At 49.0% G+C, this 22,485-nt stretch overlaps 3 protein-coding genes across 3 annotated transcripts; all 3 read left to right on the top strand.

Annotated features, from left to right (window-relative positions):
* Positions 1-1,457: 1,457 nt before the first annotated feature.
* ahdc1 (AT hook, DNA binding motif, containing 1) lies at positions 1,458-6,753 on the top strand. The gene is made up of 4 exons (XM_076139544.1): positions 1,458-2,454; positions 2,539-2,732; positions 2,850-4,516; positions 4,974-6,753. Exons 1-4 carry the CDS (start codon positions 1,458-1,460, stop codon positions 6,742-6,744), a joined length of 4,629 nt encoding a protein of 1,542 aa, XP_075995659.1. The 3' UTR covers positions 6,745-6,753.
* A 3,133-nt stretch (positions 6,754-9,886) lies between these two features.
* On the top strand, positions 9,887-15,224 carry LOC142989735 (putative methyltransferase-like protein 24). The gene is made up of 5 exons (XM_076139398.1): positions 9,887-10,414; positions 11,913-12,011; positions 12,864-13,000; positions 13,236-13,503; positions 14,048-15,224. The coding sequence occupies exons 1-5, from the start codon at positions 10,076-10,078 to the stop codon at positions 14,351-14,353; spliced, it is 1,149 nt and encodes a 382-aa protein (XP_075995513.1). The 5' UTR covers positions 9,887-10,075; the 3' UTR covers positions 14,354-15,224.
* Positions 15,225-15,624: 400 nt separating this feature from the next.
* On the top strand, positions 15,625-21,539 carry wasf2 (WASP family member 2). Its single transcript, XM_076139427.1, has 9 exons — positions 15,625-15,758; positions 17,156-17,322; positions 17,506-17,640; positions 17,920-18,073; positions 18,358-18,475; positions 18,590-18,711; positions 19,223-19,381; positions 19,515-19,990; positions 20,115-21,539. Exons 2-9 carry the CDS (start codon positions 17,190-17,192, stop codon positions 20,270-20,272), a joined length of 1,455 nt encoding a protein of 484 aa, XP_075995542.1. The 5' UTR covers positions 15,625-15,758; positions 17,156-17,189; the 3' UTR covers positions 20,273-21,539.
* Positions 21,540-22,485: the final 946 nt, after the last annotated feature.

Genomic DNA, 22,485 nt, shown 5'->3' with positions numbered 1-22,485 from the left:
TGACACTGGGAGCAGTCTGTGCCTACTAATTCTCATTTTCTGTGTGTTCTTATAATCCCTCCATCCTGTCTGTCTTTCTGTCACCTTCATCGCTCCATCCTCTTAACACCTCTCTATTCATCACTTCTCTGCTTCCCCCTGGTGGCTGCGATTATTCACACATTCTTATTCTCTTGTTGCTCCCTCCAAGCGTACTGCTCTATAATGCATTTGTACAATTGGACATATCTGGCACCTGGTGTGTGTGTGTGTGTGTGTGACTGTGTGTGTGTGTGTGTGTGTGTGGTGTGGTGTGTGTGTCTATCTGTCTGTCTGTTATATGAATATGATGGTGTGTCTGGCTTTATTTCACCGCTGTCCCACAATTGGAGCGAGACCATATGCCAACTTCCTGACTGTGAAATGTGCAGGAATGTAATGTGATGACATTCACTCATTTAAATGGAAAGTGGGCTTGAGAAATGAACCAGACACACTGCGATGAACCTCATAGACAATACGTGATCCTGCGCGACTGTATGTGTGTGTGTGTGTGTGTGTGTGTGTGTGAACTGGGTATCTAATGCAAGGTGATGAGGTGGTTCTAGTTCAAATGCGTAGTTGCCCACAATCTGTGTTTAAAAACCGCCAAATAATGAAGCTCTAACCACGGCGAGAGTAGAAATTGTACTGTGAGTCAGCTTATAAAATAATTGCGTCTGATGTGAGGTGGTGCAGCCCTCTCCAAAATACTGATTCTAGTCTGGGCTGATGCTGGGCTTGCTGTGACATCACAGACTAATCTGCTATTCTCTTTTTCTTTCTGCTCCACCCTCCTCTACGCTCTCTTCTGTTCTCCCTCTTCATGTCTCCTTCCCTCTCTCTCTGTCTGTCTGTCTGTCTGTCTCTCTCTCTCTCTCTCTCTCTTTCTCTCTCTCCTTCTCTTTCTCTAGCAACCATGGGCAAGAGACAGGAGAAGAGGGGAAAGAGAAAAGTGTGTGAGCCCTCCACTGCAGTATTGATGACCCAATGATCCCCTGCAGAAGAGAGCCAGTCAGGCAGACAGAGTGAGGCTCAACTCTGAATCTGAATCAGAATCAGCGCCTCAGACCCACAGCGGGAGCAAACTAGCGAGCTGGACATGATTGGTAAATTCAATTTAATGTTGTGACACTGTTTATTTATGGACCATTGCCAGAAATGTTGCCGATTCCCTTAACCACTGCATCAGGGCTTTAATTCTTAAATGATTAGGTGGTGTAACTATACAACAACCGAACTGACTACAAAAAGAGGATTTGTACTGATTTGGGACTCAATTCTATTCTATTCTATTTTATTGTATTTATTTTTGCCCTTAGGTCCTTGAATCTTCCAGCTGAACAGCTATAAGGAAAACAGCTACTCAGAGGAAACAAACACTCAAACTCCGTCTCTTCATTTTTTTCTGCCTTAAAACCGGCAAGAACGCCCGCTGAATGAGCGGCTTGTCAGACCACCTACACTCAGGCCCAGCTGGGGCTCCAGTGGGCCATAGTGGGACTCTGGCAGAAGAAAAGGGGTGCGTAGGGGAGCTGGAGGGCCTGGAGGTGAATAAGCTCTGGACCAGGGAACTCGGACTCCAGGACGGGTCTCTGGAATCCCCCAACGATGTGTCGGAACTTATGACCTCCGACCAGTTTGCTCCACCCTCCCCCTCTGCCCTGGCCAACGGCCTCCATCTGCAGAGAAGTCTGGGGCACAACACATGCCGACGGAGGCAGACAGAGACTCACGCTGCTGCCGACAGACAGGCGTACGCAGAGACGCTCAGAAACATGCAAACTCACATTGACCCAGATACTGTTTCACAAACACATGTGGACAATTGTGCACACGTGGATATGGATGCACACACAGGCTCTGCAGGGCCAGAACCGCCCAGAACTCTTACACCAGAGACCATACGCGCAACCTCACCTCAAACATTGCCTCTGGCACTTGTCAATCACCCTGCCGCCACCAATCAGCTGGCAGCCCCAGTTCTCACTGCAGAGGCAGACATGCACTCAACCTTTTGTCCAATCCCTACTGGTCCAAACCCGACCCCCAGCCCCTCCCCTCATCCTGAGGCAGAGAAGAAGTATGCACTTCGCAGCTCTGGGCGTCCCCGCTTCCCCTGTCACCTGCGTAAATCTTCTCGCCTCCGCCGAAGCATGGAGGATGGGGAGAGGAGAACAGGGAGGGACCGGGGAGGGGAGGAGGAGGATGAAGCATCACTGGACAAGATCTGGAGTGTGAAAGAGAAGGAGGTAACAGAAGTAAAGAAAGAAGTTCATTCCCCTGTGGAGGCTGTTCTCCCCACAGCTCTCTACCCCACAGACATTGCTTTAGCGCTAACTGTACCCAAACCTGTTCCTAAAGCGATACCTAAACCTGGGCCCAGACTTGGATCTAAACCTGGACCAAAATCTGGACATAAACCTGGACCTAAATCTGGACCTAAACCTGGACCCAAGCCAGGACCCAAGCCTGGACCTAAACCTGGACCTAAACCTGGGCCTAAGTCTGCAACCAAACCTGTCCATAGACCTGGTCCCAAAAGTGTCCAAAAACGCCGTCAATCATCCAACTCCCTCCCTCGGATTAACCCTCACCTCCCTTTCCCCCGGGCATCCAGTATGCTTGCACTTCAGACAGCTGCCAAGAAGGAGCAACCTAAAGAGCTGGAGGCGTCTTCTCTCAATAAATGTAGGCGTGGACGATTTGTGGGAGTAAGTTCATTTTTATTCTAACACATTATCGCAATTATTCCACTGTGCCAAATGTATCTGACAGTATTTGTCATTGTGTTCCTCTGTGCTTGTATGTTTGTTGTTGTTGTGTTTCAGGTTAGGAGGATTGTTGTGAAGGTGGCTCGCATTCCTATCAGCCTCAGCCGTCGACAGAAGAGCTACAAGATTTCAACTTTGGAGACAGTGACTGGAACAGACAAAGGCCTGGATGGGAGCCTGGAGGGATCAGATGTGGTCCGTGAGCCCACCCCTCTTCTACGAATGAAGAACAATGGGAAGAGCGTCATGGTGATGTTTCCCCCTGGAGAGCTGCCTGTTATACTGAAGCGCAGGCGGGGTCGGCCACCTAAACAGGCCCTGCCCGGAATACCAGGAGAGCCTGTGAATGCTGGGGTTGCAGGTGGTAATGGAGATCAAGCCAAGAAACCCCGGAGGCGGCGGCGGACTAAACTTCCTTGCCCTTTTCCATCCTATGTTAATGATACCGATGATGTGAAAACAGATTACGGAGATGTTCTGTCCAAACTGGCCTTTTTAAACCGGCAGCAGCCAACCACCGGCCGCTGCTCGCCTCCTCGCTGCTGGACACCCAGTGAGCCAGAGAGCTTCCACGCTCCTGTGGAAAACCCAGGAATATCCACCCTGCTGCACAGGCTCACTGGGTGTAGGCGTAGAGGGGGCAGAGGAGGGGGCGTCGGAAGAGGGGGAGGGGGAGCAGGGGGAAGTGGGGGCAGCGAGCGCAATAAGAGCACTTTCAGTGACTTCTTCGAATCCATTGGGAAGAAGCGAAAACTCAGCCCCCACTCTGAGCCGGGACTACCCAGGAAAAGGGGGAAAGGGGTTGCTGGCGTTGGCAGGGGAGGGGGGGTCGTAGGAACGGTGCTCTCAGGAGAGAAAGGAGTCAGGAAGAGACGTGTGAGGAAAAACGGTGCTGTTAAGGGGGAAGTTGGGTTGTCCATGGGCCAAGATTGGGCCAATGGGGCCGGTGGTTGGGGGGAGGACGGCGGCATGGACAAGGAGAAAATTCTGGCTGCGTACCAGCTTTGTGGATCTCCAAGGGGGGGCTTTTCCTCCTGTGAGATTGGAAGGGGAGGTGCCTACTGCGGCCCAGGAGGAAGCAGAGACATGGGGCCGGGTGGGGAGGACTCACAGAGTCTGTTTGCTGGATATTTCAGGTCACTGCTAGACTCAGACGACTCTTCAGACCTGTTGGACATCTCCTCTTCCAAGCCAGACCCCCGCAAGGCTCCATCCACCCCGGGCTTCGAGCCATCTAGCCCAGCCACTGGCCACAGCTGGTCCCCTGCATTCTCCAAGTGGAACACCAAGGGGGCGAATGCAGCAGGGGAGGGCTCAGCTCAGACGCTTTGCTCCTCAGCCAGGCCTTCATACAACTATGGCAACCTGGCACAAACCTCCCCAAACGGCTCCACCCACCCTAAATCCACTTCTATGTCTCTGTCTCTCTCTCACTCCCCGAGCTCCCCCCACCCTGCCTCCTACGGCCACTACTCCTCCGGCTACTCCTCCTCTTCTCCTGCAGGGGTTGGTTCAGTGCCACAGAGATCCTCAGATTGCAACTTTGCATATGGGTCTGGACATAAGGGTTATTCCAGCTACCAAGCATCAGCCAAGCGGGGCTTCAGCGGATATGCCACAACACCAGGAGGAGGCTACATGTCTGTGGCCAAAGGAGGCCCCTTCAGCTCCTCCTCCTCCCTGGATGGTTACAAACAATACAACTCCAATCAGTGGAGCTACAGGTAAACACTCACTTGTTATCGTAGGAAAATTGAAAAACCCAACACATCAATAATTTCTGTATGATGAAATGTGAAATAGAAATGAAAGGTGTGGATTGATAATTCCATCCACTTAGAAGAGGCAGGCGGTCTAATTAAGTCTGCTAACATCAAAGAATGTAAGTTAGATAAGGAAAGATCAAAGATCAGAGAACATGTGATTTGGATGAATACTGAGTTTAAAAATAATCTCTCTTTAAAAATAAATGTTTTAAAAAGTCCACACAGATTTCCTTCTCGATTTGATGTCACCATGAATTTGATCATAATTTATTGAATTCATTCAGTATTAACCCTCTGCTCTCTGTAAAGTGCTGCATGTTTAGAACCAGCAGCCAGAGTTTCTATGTACTGACGGACAAAACTGAAACTGTGTTTATGTTGTATAATTTGTTTATGTTATTGACATATTTTTCAGACAAACTTATGGTGGTTGGCCAACAGACTTTGGGTCTCAGTATCACGGCTACAGTGAGTATGGCTCCAATGAGTCCAAAGACATCCTGGATATCTCAAACTACACCCCCCAGAAGGCCAAGAGACCACCTTTCCCTGAGAGTCTGTCAGAATCCTCCTCTGACTCTTCCCATCTTGGCCCTGTGGTCACTGGCGGGGGGCCCGGTCCAGGTGGTGGGACGTACAAACATAAAGAGTCCGCCCCTGGTGTTGGGGAGGTTGGTCAGTCAAGCCTGTCCAGCCTGGAGAAGTTGATGATGGAGTGGCATGAGAGTGCTTCAGGGCCATCCTACAACTGGAGCCAGAATGTTCTGTTCCAGAGCGCGGGGACCAGCAAGCCAGGACGGGGACGTCGGAAACGGGCTGAACCACAATCAGAAAGAGATGGGAGTTCCGCTTTACACTCCGATTCCCCGTCCAGCCCGTCACCCACACCTGCACCGGGTCCTAAGCGAGGTGGGGTTGGAGGACGACCCAGAGGTTCTAGAGGAAGAGGGGGGTTGTCTCCATGTCAGAGAGAACGGCCGTCAGGGGGTAAAGGAAGAGCAAAGGCCGCCTCTGTCTCCGGCGTGGGAGGAGCAGGAGGCCCAGAGGCGCCTGGGCTGTTCCAGGAGGGGCTGGACTATTACAGCGGGGACAGCAGTAGCCTCTCCCCACTGGCCACTCCAAATCCTGCTCCACCTGCCAGCTACCTCCAGGACCCCTGTGAGTACCCCTCCCCTTATTCTGCCCACCCCTCCACACCTTCCTCTGAGGAGCGATATCCAGCCATCTTTCCCGGGGAGTCCTCCTCTTCCCTCTCGCCCAACGTATCGTCTCCCCCCTACCCTCCAAAGCCCACCCCTCCTCCGCCCCAGTCTTACCACCCTGCCCCCTCCAGGACCTTCTCCCCCTCCTGCTCCCCATCACCACGGGTTACCCCCCACTGTGGCACCGCACTCAGTCCCTCACACCGCCCTCCTCCCAAAGACCCACAGTTCTCCCAGTATGACTCCCCCAGCTATTGCAGCTCCCCCTACTGGTATGGACAGACATCGCACAACAGCAGCCCGAGTCCACACTCACACGGCACACACTCCAACACGGCGCTTCACACACACAGTAACCCACACACGAGTCCTCACGGAAACACACACGGTAACCAACTCGCCAGCCCGAGCGCAAACATGCACACACACATGAACCCCCCTCCCCACGGGCACGACGCGCACCATCACAACACACAGGCTCAACCCGGCCTGAGCTCACACACCAACGCCCAGACGCAGCCCGGCAGCGGCCCGCACCTCCAGAGCAACGCCCAGCCAAACCCCCACACCAACAACCAGTCCCATTCCAATACTCACCACAGCACACACGCCAACCCCACCCTCACCTTCCCCTCCCACACCCTCTCCAACCCCAACTCCACCACCAGCCTCCACCCCCATTCAACAGCGGGGATCTATGAGGAGCGTAGCCCTCCCACCACTATGCCATCCCACAAGCGGGACCTGACCCCTCACTCCATGAGTGCGGGGCACTGCCAGGGCCCCCTGCCTCTCTCCCCGTACCCCAAACCTCCCCTGGATTCCTCTCCTCACCAAGAGGACGCTGGTGGCTTCTCCCTGTCCCACCAGTCCTACCAGGGTCTGAGCCATCGCTACCCTCCACAGGCGGCCCGGGGAGGCGGGGTGCTCTGCCAGCTGCTGGACCCGACTAACGACGACAGCTTCAGCGTCACCAGCCTGTAGCCGCAGGTGAGACCGCTCGTCTCCCATAGAAGCAATATAGACGCCATAACAACTCAATAACAGCCCTGCAAACTCTACTATGGATATGATTTGTTGATTTTGTTACTCTAGATTTCCTTATTTATTGATAAAGAGGATGAGAGGCCTATAAAATGTCTTAAAGCAGCTCAGAAATCAATCAAGTGTGCAATAAATAGATCACATTAAATAGGATCTGTTTAGTCATTTCATCACCAAATAGACAATTTCTCTGATACCTAAATTAATTGGGGGACTTTAATATGAGGAGAGCCTGATGTTCTGTCCATCTCCACCAAAGCTCTTTGAATCTGACGGACCGGTTTCTCTCTCCCTCCCTCTCTGCTTTTGTTCCAGGTGCATTCGATCCAAGCTTTTACAGATTTGCAGAACTTTTTTTTGTTTTTTTAAGCAGACTGTCTTTGTGAGAGACTTGTGAAATGAAGGGTGAGAATTTAGCTGCCAGCTTTGGACAGTGAAGCTTTAATTCTCCAGCAATGACAATCAAGATCAAGAACACCCGAGCATGCACAAACACAAAATGCAGACGCACACACATACATACACACACACACACATGCACACACACATACACATGCGTACGCGCTCAGACACAAACATGTGCATGTGCATATGTATTTACTACCTTGACATGAACACACTCACTCACACTGAGCTGGAATGATGTAATGGCCAAGAGGAGCTGACACAAGAATACCAGACACTGACAAACAGAAAAAAATCTATTGCCTCGCCCCTCTGAGGCTCGCTGTGACGCTTAGAGGACTCCATCGCCCAGAAGTCTGTAACTCACCAAACCCTGCTGGTCCTGTACTGCACATCTGGAACATGGACAAATCAGAATCACACTGCTCTCCCTCTCCCTCCCTCTCTCTCCCCCTCTCTCTCTCTATCTGTCTCTCTCTCTCTCTCTCTCCCTCTCTGTCTGTGTGTTCTCTCCTCTATTCTTTCTTAACCTCCCCCACCCGCCGCTGAAACTTGCGACCGCGCTCTGCACTCGACTCGCCAACTCCCCGCGTTTTCTGTCTTGTGGCCCAACCTGAAAATGAACCGATACCAGAACCCGCCGCGTCCTTCCAGTTACCTTTACCCCCCTCCTCCCTCCGGAAACGTCCCGCTCTGTGCGATCTCCTCCTCCTGTTGTGTCCCATGAGAGAAAGTGGACTTAAACAGTATTTGCTCTTGAAATACCAGCATCTGTACATATGACTTCAGCTCCGAGCCAGGGGCCTCCTCTTTACGCTGAAGGTCTGTCATCAACGTGCCCTCCTCAGCGTTCTGCCATGATTTCTGCTCTGGGGGAGTGTGTGGAGGGGGCGGCAGCATGGAGAATCAACATCCTGTGTTTTGCTGTTTCAAATACAAGGGAAAGAGACATTGAAAATCACACATTGACCCCAAAGAGACTCTCGGTTCCTCTGTGTGTGCGTGTGTGTGAGAGAGAGGAGGGTGTGCTTGCGTGACTGCAGTGATGCATGTATTTGTGTGTGTATGTGTGCATATTTGTGTGTTTGAGTGTGTGTGCTTACGGGGGTCAAAAGGAGTGTAGCTCCCCAGATGTCAAAGTCTTGGCGGGGCGTCTCTCTCTCTCTCTCGCTCTCTCTCTCTCTCTCTTCTTTCACTCGCTCCCTTCTTTTTTTGTGGTCTTGTGTTGTTTGGTGGTTTTTTGTGATTAAAAAATTGTATATCTGTCTGTTACATATCATGTATGTATCTGAGGTGCAAAATATTTAAATACACATTCTGTTCTTGCCATTGGTTACTTTGTGTCTAGTTTACTGCTTCTTTAAGGGATTACGGCGAGGAGTGTGTGACTGTGTGTGCCTGTGTGTCTTAGAGCCTCCTTGGGTATTGGGTTTTGCCCAGGATGTCTGAGACTGAGCGAACGGGTTCAGCCAAGGACACAATTCAACAGGGAGTGAAAGGGAGGGAGAAAGAGGAATGGGTGGTGGGGGGGAGCAGGGGAAGATGTGCTGGAAGGGAAAGAGAAAAGGCAGACTTAGGAAATCAGAAAAGAGTGTTGGAGAGGTTTAGAACCACTGGGCCCAGTTTTACCCGACGGAAAGTGTACAAAATGTACAGTTAGCGATTCCTCGTCCAAATAAGGAAATGTGTTTAAGCCGAGCATATAGGCCGGCAACAGAGCTCCTCTGTTCAGACATCAGTTAAGGGAATGGCGCTCATTTGACGTCCTGACCAAATTAACTCGCTGACTTACTGCAAATATTGTATAATTCCTTATGTGTGCCAGAGACGGAGAGAGAGAGAGAGAGGGGGAGGGAGGGAGGGAGAAAGGGTGAGCGAGAGACAGACAGACAGAGAGAAGAAACAGAGCAGATGGGTGCTGCACGTTGTGTATAGTTTGTCAACAGACTGACTAAATTGACTGAGACATGGCCGGAGGAAATGTGTTTGCTGTGACATTCCACTGTATGGTGGAAGGGGACATGGGGACACACTGTCAACAAGACATGGAGGTGGTGGAGGGTGGGGCGGGGCAGGTGACAGACAGAAACATGCCCTCCATTTAACAACAAATCATTTGAAAGAAGTGCATATCTAATCAATTAGAAGACTGAAAGGAAGATTAATCATTTATTAATTAATCATTTAAAAAGGCTGGAAGGAAAAAATAGGGAGACAGGATGCAGAGTCTTGCTTCTCTGATTTGAGGATTTGCTGCTTTTCCTTTGCTTCACTTCACTGTGAATTTAAAATCTGCTTTATGAAACACTTCACTAAAACTTAACAATAACTGGTTTAAAATTTGGCACCGCATAACCAATACACTGCTTAAAACATTGAATAATCAATTAAATGAACAATGATCACAAGTCCGAGCTGCTAGTGAGACTTTATGCAAAAACTTAAAATCACTGCTTGCTTGGCGAAATAAATCTGTTTTCGATTAAAAACATGAAGTGATTTGCTTTATTTAGAATTCGACTCGGCTTTGTTGGGACTTAAACACAGACATGTGTGACCTTTACGTGCTTCCGGTTCTGGTCTTTGTTCCGTTGTATATGTAGTCAGTGAATCCAACGTGTCGGTTAATGATACATGATTAGTTACAGTGTAGCAGTCTCAGTGACAATAAGGCCGCGACTGACCGAGGAATGCGCCTCGTCATCGCCACTTTCCCCTGAGGGTAAATAAGAGCAGAGGGCGGCTGGGGAGGAGAGAGAAGGAAGCTGGGACTTTCCCCCTGTCCGCCTCGGGAGCACTGTGTCGCTGACTCATATCTGGCACGGTCCGCACCGGAGATGCTCCCCGGTGCCGCCGCAGAGGAGGTATGCGGGCCTGTGTGCGTCTCGGCCGGGGCTGTGTCCCGGTCCGCGCGGGACTTCTGCTCGTTCTGATCCCGCCGCTCCTCGTTGCGCTCCAGCTCGCGCTCGTCGGTCCTTGGCTGCCGCGAGCTCAGCGAGCCGCGAGGGAGGGGGCGGAGGAGCGCGAGGGCGCGGTTGCCTTCTCCGTCATCAGCATAGAGCCGGAGAGGAGCTCGCGCCTGCGGGGAGCGCAGGGCCGCAGACCGGATTCAAAGGAGGAGGAAGAGGAGGAGGAGGAGGAAGGTGTGGAGAGAAGTGATGGAGCGCGTGCGTACGAGGACGAGAACGAGATCACCTCGCGGCAGGTAAGGAGGTTCAGAGAAATTGACACGAAAAAGAAGGAAAGAGGAAAAGTTTAATTGAATATTTTATTGATTTTTTTATTTGGATTTTACTGAATTGTACAACAATATAAACTTAGAATTTAAAGGTTAAGTGTCAGTGGTAGTTGACACTTATGACTCCAACTAGGACTCTCTCTCAATAATGGAATTTTAACAGGTTATTGATTAGATCATGATCTGTCAATAACATTTTGAGGTATCCTGCTAATAGACAAACAAACAGGCAGGCAGGCAGACAGACAGACAGACAGACAGACAGACCACCGACAACACAACCCCAGTCTTCCATGTTTGTTTACATACACGAGGGAGAATATTAGAAACACTTCTTAATCTAATGTAATCTATAGGCTATAACGCCACCACAGCCTCAGAAATTAGCATAGAAGTGAATCCATATATCATATATCAGCGTCAATAAATGTTGCTTTATGAGCCGCGCTGTTGTATTGGATTGCATTAGATTGTACAAGTGTACCCAATAAACTCATATTATGCCAAAAACAATATTGCCTATAAACAGTTTCACTCCTGAATATTATGGTCATTTGTTTTGGCAGCACATAGGTAGAATTCATGCCAACTATAAACCTACTTGGAATAGACCTGCAATGAGAGTAAGAGAGAGGGAGGGAGAGAGAGAGAGAGCAAGAGAGAGGAAGAGAGAGAGAGAGAGAGAGAGTTAGTCCCACTGAATACTGATGTGCCTCATGTTGGTTTCCTGACATGATCATTATGCCGGCTGAGTCCGGCCACAGCTTGTTGGATTATTACAGACATGATGGAACAGGTGAGGACAGGAGGGGCGAGCGGGACTGACCCCAAATCAGAGGGAGGTGACAGCTGTTCCCTCTCTCTCTCTGTGTGTGTGTGTCTCTACTCGTCCTCGTCTTCTTTGCCCTTCACTTATCACACTCTTCAGCCTTCATCTGCATTTCTGTGAGGGTCCCCACTTCTCCCTAAACCCATAAACACACCTCCTCCGCCCCAATCTCCCTTTCATGCCCACCCTCATCCCGTCTCTGTTTCTGCTCCAGGCTAAACTCCTCTGACTCATTTTAGTGAATCGTCAACAACCCCCCCCCCCCCCCCTTAAAAAACACATTGCCATGGTGACCACAATGCCCTGTCTGAGTGGGGTGGAGGTTTTTCTGTGTGTGTGTGTGTGTGTGTGTGTGTGTGTGTGTGTTTGTGCTTGTATGTTAAAAGGCCTGAGGCAAACATGCTACTAGAAAGACTGAGGTCAGAGCCTGTGACCTGCCTCTCAGGGGCTGGGGGTCAACCCACACACAGACAGACAGACACACACACACACACACACATACATTCCGGTCATTCCTATGTATTGTTTAGCCCCCACCCCCCCTCCTTCCAAACCCCTGTGAATGTGATTATTCTTATTATTTGATCCGCCTCTGCAGTATCGATATAGCAGTGTGTTTAATGTGTGTGTTCAAAGGTTGGACCCAGAGCATTTGAAGTGCAGCCTTGGGCATCAGGCGAGCCCTCCTTCAAAGCAGAGCTCAGTCGTATCATCACATACATCACTAGACCTCATGTAAGTATTTTAACTCTGCAGAAGTGTCACAGTTGCCTCACAGAGACGCTTCCGCCTTAAATGCAACGACAATTCGTTTCCTACAAAACCAAACATCAAACGTTTTGGGTTAAGATGAAGCTAATGTGATCTGGCAGGTCTTGTCAATATCCTGGGCATTCAGGCCAAGTATCAAGGAAACTTCTAAGAGTGGAGAGTTTGAAGCAAGTGGTAAACAAATCTCCATTTCATGAGAAAAGACTAAATAAGGTTAGCATAGTTTATTATGAATAGAGTGTGTGTGTGTGTTTGATGATGAGAACAGGACATTGGGGGAACTCTGGCGTGGCGTCTGAATGGACATCTCCCAGGCTTACATGCCCTTCGGATGTCTCCATCCCCCTTGTGGTCTGTGGGGAAGAAAGAACGTGGAGAGGCGGGATGGGGGAGGAGGATGGTGTGTGTGTGTGTGTGTGAGAGAGAGAGAGAGAGAGAGGATCTTATGTTCAGGTAGCAATCAACGGTAGAATTGGGGTGTGGTCTCTCTCTAGAGCTTCAGTTAGATGAACTCCATTGATCCTCTGCTTGACCTGAGGATATTGTCTGTATATGGTTTGTGATTATTAATTGTAAATGAATCTCAAAGGCACTGTTACTGAATGATCATCAGCTCAATTGCACATTGAAGAGTTCATTCTACCAGAACATCATCTGCTATTTTTAGTACCTCACACGTCACAATGAAAGGCTGTCACTTATTCTCAAACCTCCACACAACTTCTCCTGTAACGTCCTCTCTGACCCTCATGCAAGTCTGCTGAGAGCCTGTGAGCCTCTCATCTCATCTCCCCCTCCTCTCCTGCCCTCCCCCAGGTGAACTGCTCTAAGGTGCTGTGCCCAGGTCAGGTTCAGGCATCGCGGGGCCCTGCAGCCTCGCTCCCATGGCTGCTGTGTGCGGAGGACTGGCTCCTACCGGCTGCAGCTACACTGTGTGTCGCGTACTCCTTTAGGTGTGTCCGTCTGTTTACATGTGCACGTGTTGCAACGTTTATGCATTCATATCACTGGCAAAGTTGGGATAAATAATGCAATGCATATTTAATCACACATACAATGAGCCTCATCCTGGCTCTGTGCTCCCCTGACTCTCATTTTCCTTTCCTCTCTCTCTCTCTCTCTCTCTCTCTCTCTTTCTCTCTCTCTCTCTCTCTCTCTCTCTCTCTCTCTCTCTCTCTCTCTCTCCAGTATGGATGGAGGAGACGCAGACTTTCTAAAGACTGTTTCAGGGCTGGGATGTGAAATCCACAGATTTGATCCCAGCAACTCCAATGCATCTGGTGGTCACCTTGGCAACAGTTTGGTTAGTAACCATGGTGAAAGAGGCGTGGTCACTCAGCACAAGATGTGGTTGGAGTGGCGAGCTCCAAAGAAACGCAAGCACAGGACGAGAGGCGACCTGGGTAGTGTCTCTCAGACACTGGCAGATATCATGGCAGCTCTGGGACACCACACGGTGAGACACACACACACACACACGCACACACACATCTGTGCACCCGTGTTCACACACACACATGTAGAAAATTAAGCGAAACAGTGCCAAACATACCTTACAGTCTCCTCACCCCAAAGCTCTTACTTTTATGTTCCCATAGCAACAGGGCTCTGCGCCATCCCTGGCTGCCATGGAAACAATTTAAGCAAGTGATTCACACAACCCAGTTGCATTCAGCTGCCACAAGAGGGAACTGCATGCCTACACTTTGAGATTTTGCGGCCATATCCTGGAGGTCCATGCATTTATGGGCAGGATATTATATATTTATATATTTAATTTGGTCCTCAATTATCTCAGAGCTTTGTGTCAATATGTGCTACAAAGCAGGATTGGCCATACGAATTAATCTACAACTGTGAAGGAACAGATACACAGTGAGAAACAGCAACGCTAAACAATAATCTTCTCTTCTCTTCTCTTCTCTTCTCTTCTCTTCTCTTCTCTTCTCTTCTCTTCTCTTCTCTTCACTTCTCTTCACTTCTATTCTCTTTTCTTTCAGGTTCACTTCCTTTATGCCAACCTGCTCAGTGCTGAGTGGAGAGTTTTCCAGAATTGGATCGAGTTGGGAACTCTGGAGCACATCCACCATCTAGTTGCCATGGTGCACCTGCAGTGGGCCGGGTTTGAGGTGGGAGGAACAGACGAGGAAGTAGTCCGCTATTGGTTCAGTGTCCTTTGGGGACTCCAGGAGTCGGGGCTCAAGCTGGTCCACAACTCAGCAGGAGATGGACACCGTGTCCTAAAGCAAACAGTGGAGAACGCTCACAGCTCTTACACACTCAGCTGGGTCAACACCAGACACTGATGCATGCATGAACACTGGGCTGTGCAAAGACTTCTTGGATGGCCTCAGACAGAAAGCAGATGGCCACAATCGTTTGCAGAATTAGACCTTTGTTGCAATGTACTTCTCTCTCTTTTGAGTTTGGCTGCACACAAGTATCGAAGTTTCTAGCACAATACTTCCCTCTAGTGGCCGTTAGCGGGAATAGTTGAGCAGATCACATTTTTAGTATTTTGAACAAATCGGGAGCAGCATTCTTAAGGTCTGATTGAATTATTTTTACATGGTCTGATTTATTTTAAACATATTAGATCACCATGAAGCCCTGTAGGCCATTAATGTGCAAAAAACACCTTTATACAGAATAAAAGAGAAACTTAAATTACAGGGTCACTGAGGGCTGGTGCTTATCCCATCCTGTTTCTACTATATTTAAATCTATGTTTAGTCAGAATATCATTGCTCTTGCTTGAAATTTTCTATACGGATAATGTATAGTCACTGAGATGAAACTTGATCTACAAATGCACACGATGATATTTTCAATGTTGGTGGGTAAAAGCTTTATATATTTTGTTCACCGTTAATTGCTTAAGAAATCAATTTTACACACTGCACTGTATCTATCCTGGAGCCTCTTTAATAACCATTTGGCAAATTTGTTGATGCTGCAGATTTGTGCAACTTCTGTTATTACCAGAGAGAAGCTATTCATCACTCCCTTTTTCATTATAACTTTGCACAGAGGGGGTTTGGCCGGAATGTGTTTATCATATTTTCCATTTCAACCACGAAGTTCATCACGTTTGTATCAATACAAAGTTTTAACCCAAACCGCAATCTTTGTGTTGTTTCCTTTTTGTCTTTTTTATTATTGTTTGTGTGTACTGCACCTTGAATTGTTTCCTGATTTAGCGTCATTAGAACTTCAATAAAATTCAGGAAAATAAGAGTTACATTCATAATAATAAAACATTTTGCTGTGTTTAGTTGCGCTTCATTGAGCTGAGGTGAAGGATGCTCTTCACAGTTATGAGTCCTCTGAAGTGTTCTCACTCAGACCGATGCCAGTCATTCCTCGGACGCGTTCCAACTCGCTGGAGCTCACACTGGAATGCTCGCTGCCTCCGCCCTGCGCTACGCAAATTGCGGGCAGATGTTTTCTTCCTACCGATCAGGGTGGAGTTGCGCTATTTACGTTGAAATTTCCACATCCTGCTCTCGGCAAGATGACAGACAGGCGGGCTAAGCCAATGAGCTTTGAGGAGGCAATCTCGTCGACCAATCGGAAGTTCGCAAACCCGGGGACTCCTTCGATGAGATCAGTCCGCCCGCATACGGTACCGCTCAATGTTTCTTCTTGAAATCTTGACACGGGACAACTATAAGACAGGTTAGAGAGCGCCTACAGCTGCCACGTTTGACGGTAAGTCAAGTATATTTAACGTATATGCTCTTAGATAATGTAAAATATATGAATGTGCGTTTGTACGACTGTTCGTTCGAGTTTGGTGGTGCTTTCAAGTTACTTCCTGCTCCGACAAGGCCGAAATCCCAAGTTACATTTCAGCACACTCTAGCTAATGTTGCGGGCGTTTCCGGTTGATGTTTACAAATCACTTTGCTGTCCAAAACAAAGTTCAGTTGTTTGTCCGCGAGGTTAAAGCCCCTTATTAGCGAAACGTAACACGGGTTTGGTCTATTTGACAAACCAGAACAGTTGCGGTTAATGTCGAACACGGCCGGCTACGTTCCAACCCGACACAGCTGTGGCTGCTAGCATGTTTTCCTACAGGAGAAGCACACGGAGCTGTGTTGTGTTCATGTACTTCAATCCACAGAGGCACACTTGGACCATGACCTCACCAACCTCTGACGTCGTAACATTAAAAACTGGTAATTAGGAAACCAAAATGGGCAATAGGAAGCGGTACAGGCTATATTTACAGGGAGCTATTCTCGGATTGGGACAGAGCAATCTTTGCAATCTTTGAGGTTTGGGAGTTTCCATATTCAGTTCAGACCCCATTGGTTCAGTGCAACTTGCTACATGTAACTTTAATCCCTTAACTGTAATCAAAAATGTGCAGAATCATGATCCCTTATCTGCCATTTTCCAGCTTCCTTCACAGATGTGCACTGAGCTCTATGCTGACCGGAGCAGGACTTTAGTTTTGCTTCTGCTTTAGCTGTCTGGCTTTGTGTTTATTTATAAGAAGGGTGTCAGGGTGTCACATGAATGTGTGACTTCTGAGTATCACAGAAGTGTAATTCACACAGCAGCAGGTTAGGTTCCAAAAATGTTGCCACAACGATACTTTGGTGCAAGTTAGAGGCGTGTATTTATACAGCACGGTTCAAAGCAGGGTTAGTCATGAAAGGAGAACGGAATGAAACAAAATGAGAACCTATATAGAAAAGAAAGAGAACACACAGTAGGGGATCGGGGACATACAACAACCAAAATATGAAGTTATCATTTCAAGACAATGCCTATGAGGATAAAAGCTTTTTGAACAATACAAACAAACAACAACAAACAAAAGTGAGGTTTTGTAAAACATTCTTTAGCTTTAACCTATGAACAGCTTAAGCTTCCTGTTCTCAGTGCCTGAGGCTGGCTTGTGTTTAGACGCTCTCACGGCAGAGGCCTGACACAAGCCACATCAGTCAATCATTAAGGCCAAGAGGAACCAGACTGAAACTCTAATTCACAACTTGTTTGTGTTAAAAGTCTTGATGCAGAATTCTGCCTTATTGTCGTTATGTCCTTACCTGTTAGTCTCACATTCTCTCTCTTGACCCTCCCCCTCTCCCTCACAGGGTTGGCCCCCCCTACCCACCTCACCACAACACCATGCCTCTGGTGACGAGGAACATCGAGCCGCGGCATGTGTGTCGCCAGACCATTCCTCCCACCATCCGCAGCGAGCTGGAGTGTGTCACCAACATCAGCCTGGCCAACATCATCCGCCAGCTGGGCAGCCTCAGTGAGTGTTGTGTTTGAGTGCACATCAAGGCATATGCATGAAAACAAACAAGGCAGGGGTCTATAAATAAAGGCCCAGATGACGCTCTCCTGTATTATCAGTGTATTGTCAGCGTGCGTGTGTGAGACAGTAGAAATACCTCCAGAGATTCATGTTGAGTGCTGTGTGTGTGTGTGTGTGCAGGTAAGTATGCAGAGGACGTGTTCGGGGAGCTGTTTGTGCAGGCCGGAGCCTTTGCCCTCCGAGTGAACACACTGGGGGAAAGAGTGGATCGCCTGCAGGTCAAAGTCACCCAACTGGACCCCAAAGAGGAAGAAGGTAAAGACCCCCACCTGTCACTGCTACCTTTAATACTGACCTGATTACTATTGTGAGTAAGGACAGCATTGTTGTTGGAATTAGACGGGGGCCCACAGCCATTTTACTACACACACACACCCCATCTGTCTATTCACTCTCTCTCTCTCTCTCTCTCTCTCTCTCTCTCTCTCTCTCTCTCTCTCTCTCTCTCTCTCTCTCTCTCTCTCTCTCTCTCTCTCTGTCTCTCTCTGTCTCTCTCTGTCTCTCTCTGTCTCTCTCTGTCTCTCTCTGTCTCAGTGTCTCTGCAGGCCATCACCACCCGTAAGGCGTTCCGCAGCAGTCTGACGCAGGACCAGCAGCTGTTCACCAGGCCGTCTCTGCCCTTGCCTGTCCAGGACACCTACACAGTCTGTGATCCTCCGCCGCCACTCAATTACCTCAGCCAGTACCGGTACGCTCCTGCAGGCACAGATACTCATACAAACACCTGCATGTACACCTGCACACTCATGCAGAGGGGCGGTGCTGTTATGTAGCAGACATGATTGACATAAGGAATCTACAAACAGAGATGTCATCACAAGAAACTAATTAACCTCTAACTTTATGCATGATAGGGCTAATTAAAGGGCGATGGCAATCAGTGTGAGTTTGCGGTTTATGTAACATGACGGCACAGATACGTTAAACTCATCAACCACCCGTCTATAAATGTCTCTCTCTCTCTCTCATTAGGGACGATGGAAAGGAGGCCCTGAAGTTCTACACTGATCCCTCCTACTTCTTTGACCTGTGGAAGGAGAAGATGCTGCAGGACACCAAGGACATCATGAAGGAGAGACGCAAGCACAGAGTAAGAGAGACACACACACTCAGCACGCACGCGCACGCACACACACACGCACACACTTCAGCCAGTGGACAGCTTCATCTTCATTGCTGTGTTGTTTTTGTCATGTGTGAGCAGAAGGAGAAGAAAGACCATCTGAACCAGCGAACACTTAATCCCCGCAAGATCAAGACGAGGAAGGATGAGTGGGAACGCCGAAAGATGGGGGAGGAGTTTGTGGTGCCAAAGAATGACTTGATGTAAGTAGTTGGTGGAGGTGTTGACGCACGTGTGGCCGGACGCCGGTGTTGTGGTCGTCCAGAGACGTCAAAGGGCTTAAAGTGCCACAACTCTCATAAATGATCCAGTGAACAAAAGAACAACGTCAGCCGTTTAGCTTGGACGTCATTTTGGGAAAGCATCGGTGCATCACTTCAAAGAGCAGCTGAGGAGTAATACAAAATGCTGAGTTTGTGTTTAATCTAGTTAACACAGAGTCATTATCCGCTCAGGATCCCAGTCTGACTCTGTGTGCTGTCATCGGCCCATCTGTTGGCTGTAATGTTCCACTCTGTGGTTTGTCCCGTCTGGGCCGCAGGGTTTCCTCTGGGGATTTGATCTGTGGCCATACGCACTAAACAAACTGATGATCCCTGGCACGGTGTGAAAACAGGCAATTACATGAATACAAAGCCTGAATGATGCAGAGTGGAGAGGACACGGATACCATCACAGAGATGTTGATGTTTAAAAATCTGAACTGTTTTTCAGGAACTCCTCTGAGGGTCTGAATGGCAGTATTGGCTCAGGTGAAGGCTTTAGTTCTGAAGGCCTGGAGCTCAGTACCGGCTCCTATGCTTTTGAACCCGGCTCCCCTTTCCCTCCGCCCGGCTCTGATGACTTCCTGCCGCCGCCGCCCCCGGACATGTCGTAAGTGAAATAGCACACCACGAGCAATAAACGGCGCAGCGTAGACGCGGCGTCCCTGGCGGCACATCGATCCGTCTGTTCCGGGACTGAAAGCTTCTGCTCCGGTCTCTGATTTCCGCTCTGTCTCCTGCAGGTACAGTGATGCTCAGAACGGCGTGCCGGGCCAGAAGCGCAGCAGCGTGCTGAGCCCCAGCCACCCTCCTCCCGCCCCACCCACACCTGCCTCCCCGCTCAACTCTCGCCCCAACCTCTCCCCTCCCCCCGCACCTCCTCCCCCTCCCCCTCCCTCTGGTTCTGGTTTCGGGATGCCCCCGCCTCCCCCTGGCTACGACGCCCCGCCCTCCCCTCCCCCCCTCTACCCCTCCCCAGCCAATCTCCCTCCTCCCCCTGCAATGGGCATGTCTCCCCCTCCTCCTCCACCCCCGCCAGGTGGAGGCCCACCTCCTCCTCCTCCTCCCCCTCCCCCTGGCCCTCCTCCTCCCTCCGCTGGCCCCCTGCCTCCCCTTCTTCCTTCCTCCGGTGCTTCGGCGGCCCACAGCCCGGCTCCGAAGCCTCCGCCGGAACCTGAAAGCGACGCTCACAGTGACCTGCTGCAGGCCATCCGACAAGGTAAGACCACACACACAGATCTGTTACCAGGCAACACCTCCAAACTGTCAGACATCAACAACATGTGGTTGCATTGTCCAGTTGTTTGGCTGCGTTCATGCTGATGTGTTCTCACTTCCCTCAGGCTTCAACCTGCGTAAGGTGGAGGCGCAGCGGGAACAGGAAAAGAGCGACCACTTTGGCAACGACGTGGCGGCCATCCTGTCCCGTCGCATCGCCGTGGAGTGCAGTGACAGCGAGGACGACTCTTCAGAGCTTGACGACGACGACTGGTCCGATTGATCACCGTCCATCTCTCCTCCTCACTGCAGCCTTCATAGATGCTCTATGCAACGTCCCAGTGTTTCCTATCAAACTACAATCTGAGGTCCCAGTGGAGCAGAGGTCCGTGTGTGTGTGTGTGTGTGTGTGTATGCGAGTCAGAGCTTGAGAGTGTGTTTGTGTGTCTGTGTGTGTGTGTGCATCCATGGTCCACGTTAACTCTTGGCGATCACATTCCTTGATCCATTTATTTCCATTTAGCCAAAGTTCAGAGGTGCGGTCCAAAGATAGAAGTGTGTGAGTGAGTAGGCTAACAAACTATTGCTGTGGGTGTTAATGTGTGTGAATGTGTGTGCGTGTGTGTGATGTGATGCGATGCAGGTCTTTGTCTCACGTGTCTCAGTGTCTCTAAACGTGATGAAATGCCGGTCAACCTCCTGCTTTTCTATGTCAAAGGTTAAAGATAAAGGACGATGGTGAGCCAGTGAACACACACATAACACACACAACACACACACAGACACACACACACACCCCGTCTATACACAGTATTTACTCAAACATTCATTCTTGCTCATTCTTAGACGATAGATGACATAGATGTAAAGTTTATGGCTTATATTCTTTGTGGAATCAATAATTAATGCAATATGTTTATAACCTAAAGCACAGATTTTTATCTTTTATCCCCTAATATTTTTTGTCATGTCTTCCTTTTTTTTCTGTGGTCGTCATGGGAACAGTTTCATTTTGTACAAGACCTCTTGATGGGTTCATTCAGGAGCAGACGCTCGTAGCTTCTTAGCAATCGTATGAATTTGGCTGAAGTGTCGGCTCACAGGCACCCGGGGTGTCTGATGATGTCACCACATCAAGTTTAACACACACACACACACACATACATGACGCTATTACTTTTGTACTTCTCCTTTCTTGCATATTTAAGTTTTGTACGGCTGAGCTGGGGTTGATTCGGGCTCGTACGCTTCAGTCACTGCACTTTGTAGAGAATCAGGTGTGTCCCGCCTCATAAGTGCCTTTTTATATTGTATATCAGCCATCAGCCTCCTGCAGAACATCGCCATCGCCGCCGCCGCCATCCGTCAGTCAGCTTATACAACGTACTGATGTTTAGTGCAGGCCTCATATTTTTAAAGTGCCTCTTATTGTTTAAAGCTTAAGTTGGCCTGTGGTCACTGCACCTTCACTGCATGCTTAGCCACAGATCTACAGCACCGGCCTTTAAGTTGTGATTCTAGTTATATTTCAATAAAGATGGAGGGAATGACAGCGGCTACTTGTGCTTTTTTTATTATTAAATCAAAGTGGTTGGATGAACAATTTGACTGGATGTGGTAAGACAACAAATGTGTGTTTGACATGTTTTTGCACGTGCCATGTGCTTGCTGTTGATGGGTGTGTGTGTGTGTGTGATAGTGGAAGGAATTGACCAGGAAAAAATTCTGAAGAGGACGAGGAGGAGGAAGACAGCATCGGTTACATAAGCGCCCGCATCATTCCAAGGCTGCGTTTGGGAAGGAGGCAGCGTGTGAGGAGAGACGGTAACGGCACGGAAGCTTTAACCGCCACAGCATTTAGGATGCGGGAATGGAGAGAATGACTCTGTGGCTAATTGCGTTTAGAGAGGAAAGAGGGGAAAACGCTGTGTGAGAGAGAGAGAGGGGGAGAGAGAGTGAAGAGAGGAGCGCAGACATCAGCCAGTAGAAAAAACATTTATTATTCAACAGTATAAAATATTTATTCATTTTAAAAAAGGTTGTGCAACATGAACATATGGTCAGAATCTTCCAAAGTGCCTTTAACAGCATGTGCAAAGTAGAACCTCAGAGCTCTGGAACATTGTGTTTTCTAGGCATTCAAGTAAATCAAATGGGCCTCTTATTGGACTGTGGCAGGCCGGAGCCATCTCTTCCTCTTCCTCAGCTTAAAGTGCCCGTGTTTCACTTCATCCACTCTTTTTTTTTTGGAGTGAATAGCTTCTCTTGTGATTGTTTCAGTCTGATGATCCAGTGAAGCTACATTTGACTGAGGATGAGGCACAAAGTACACACAAGACAGTAGGTTCAGTCTCAGTAGCAACAGATGGCCATCAGCCAGGACAGTCCAGTACATTCTGATTTGCAGAAGGACTCCGTCTCTCAGATAAGAGCGCAATTGTTTGTGTGTGTGTGCGTGTGTGTGTATGTGTGTGTGACTTGTTCCGCATCAGCTGG

The sequence above is a fragment of the Genypterus blacodes genome, unplaced genomic scaffold, assembly GCF_046128005.1.
Source record: "Genypterus blacodes isolate CSIRO-AG114 ecotype Tasmania unplaced genomic scaffold, CSIRO-AGI_Gbla_v1 ptg000438l_1, whole genome shotgun sequence".
Taxonomy (NCBI): Eukaryota; Metazoa; Chordata; class Actinopteri; order Ophidiiformes; family Ophidiidae; genus Genypterus; species Genypterus blacodes.
This window is presented reverse-complemented; position numbering and strand designations above follow the sequence as displayed.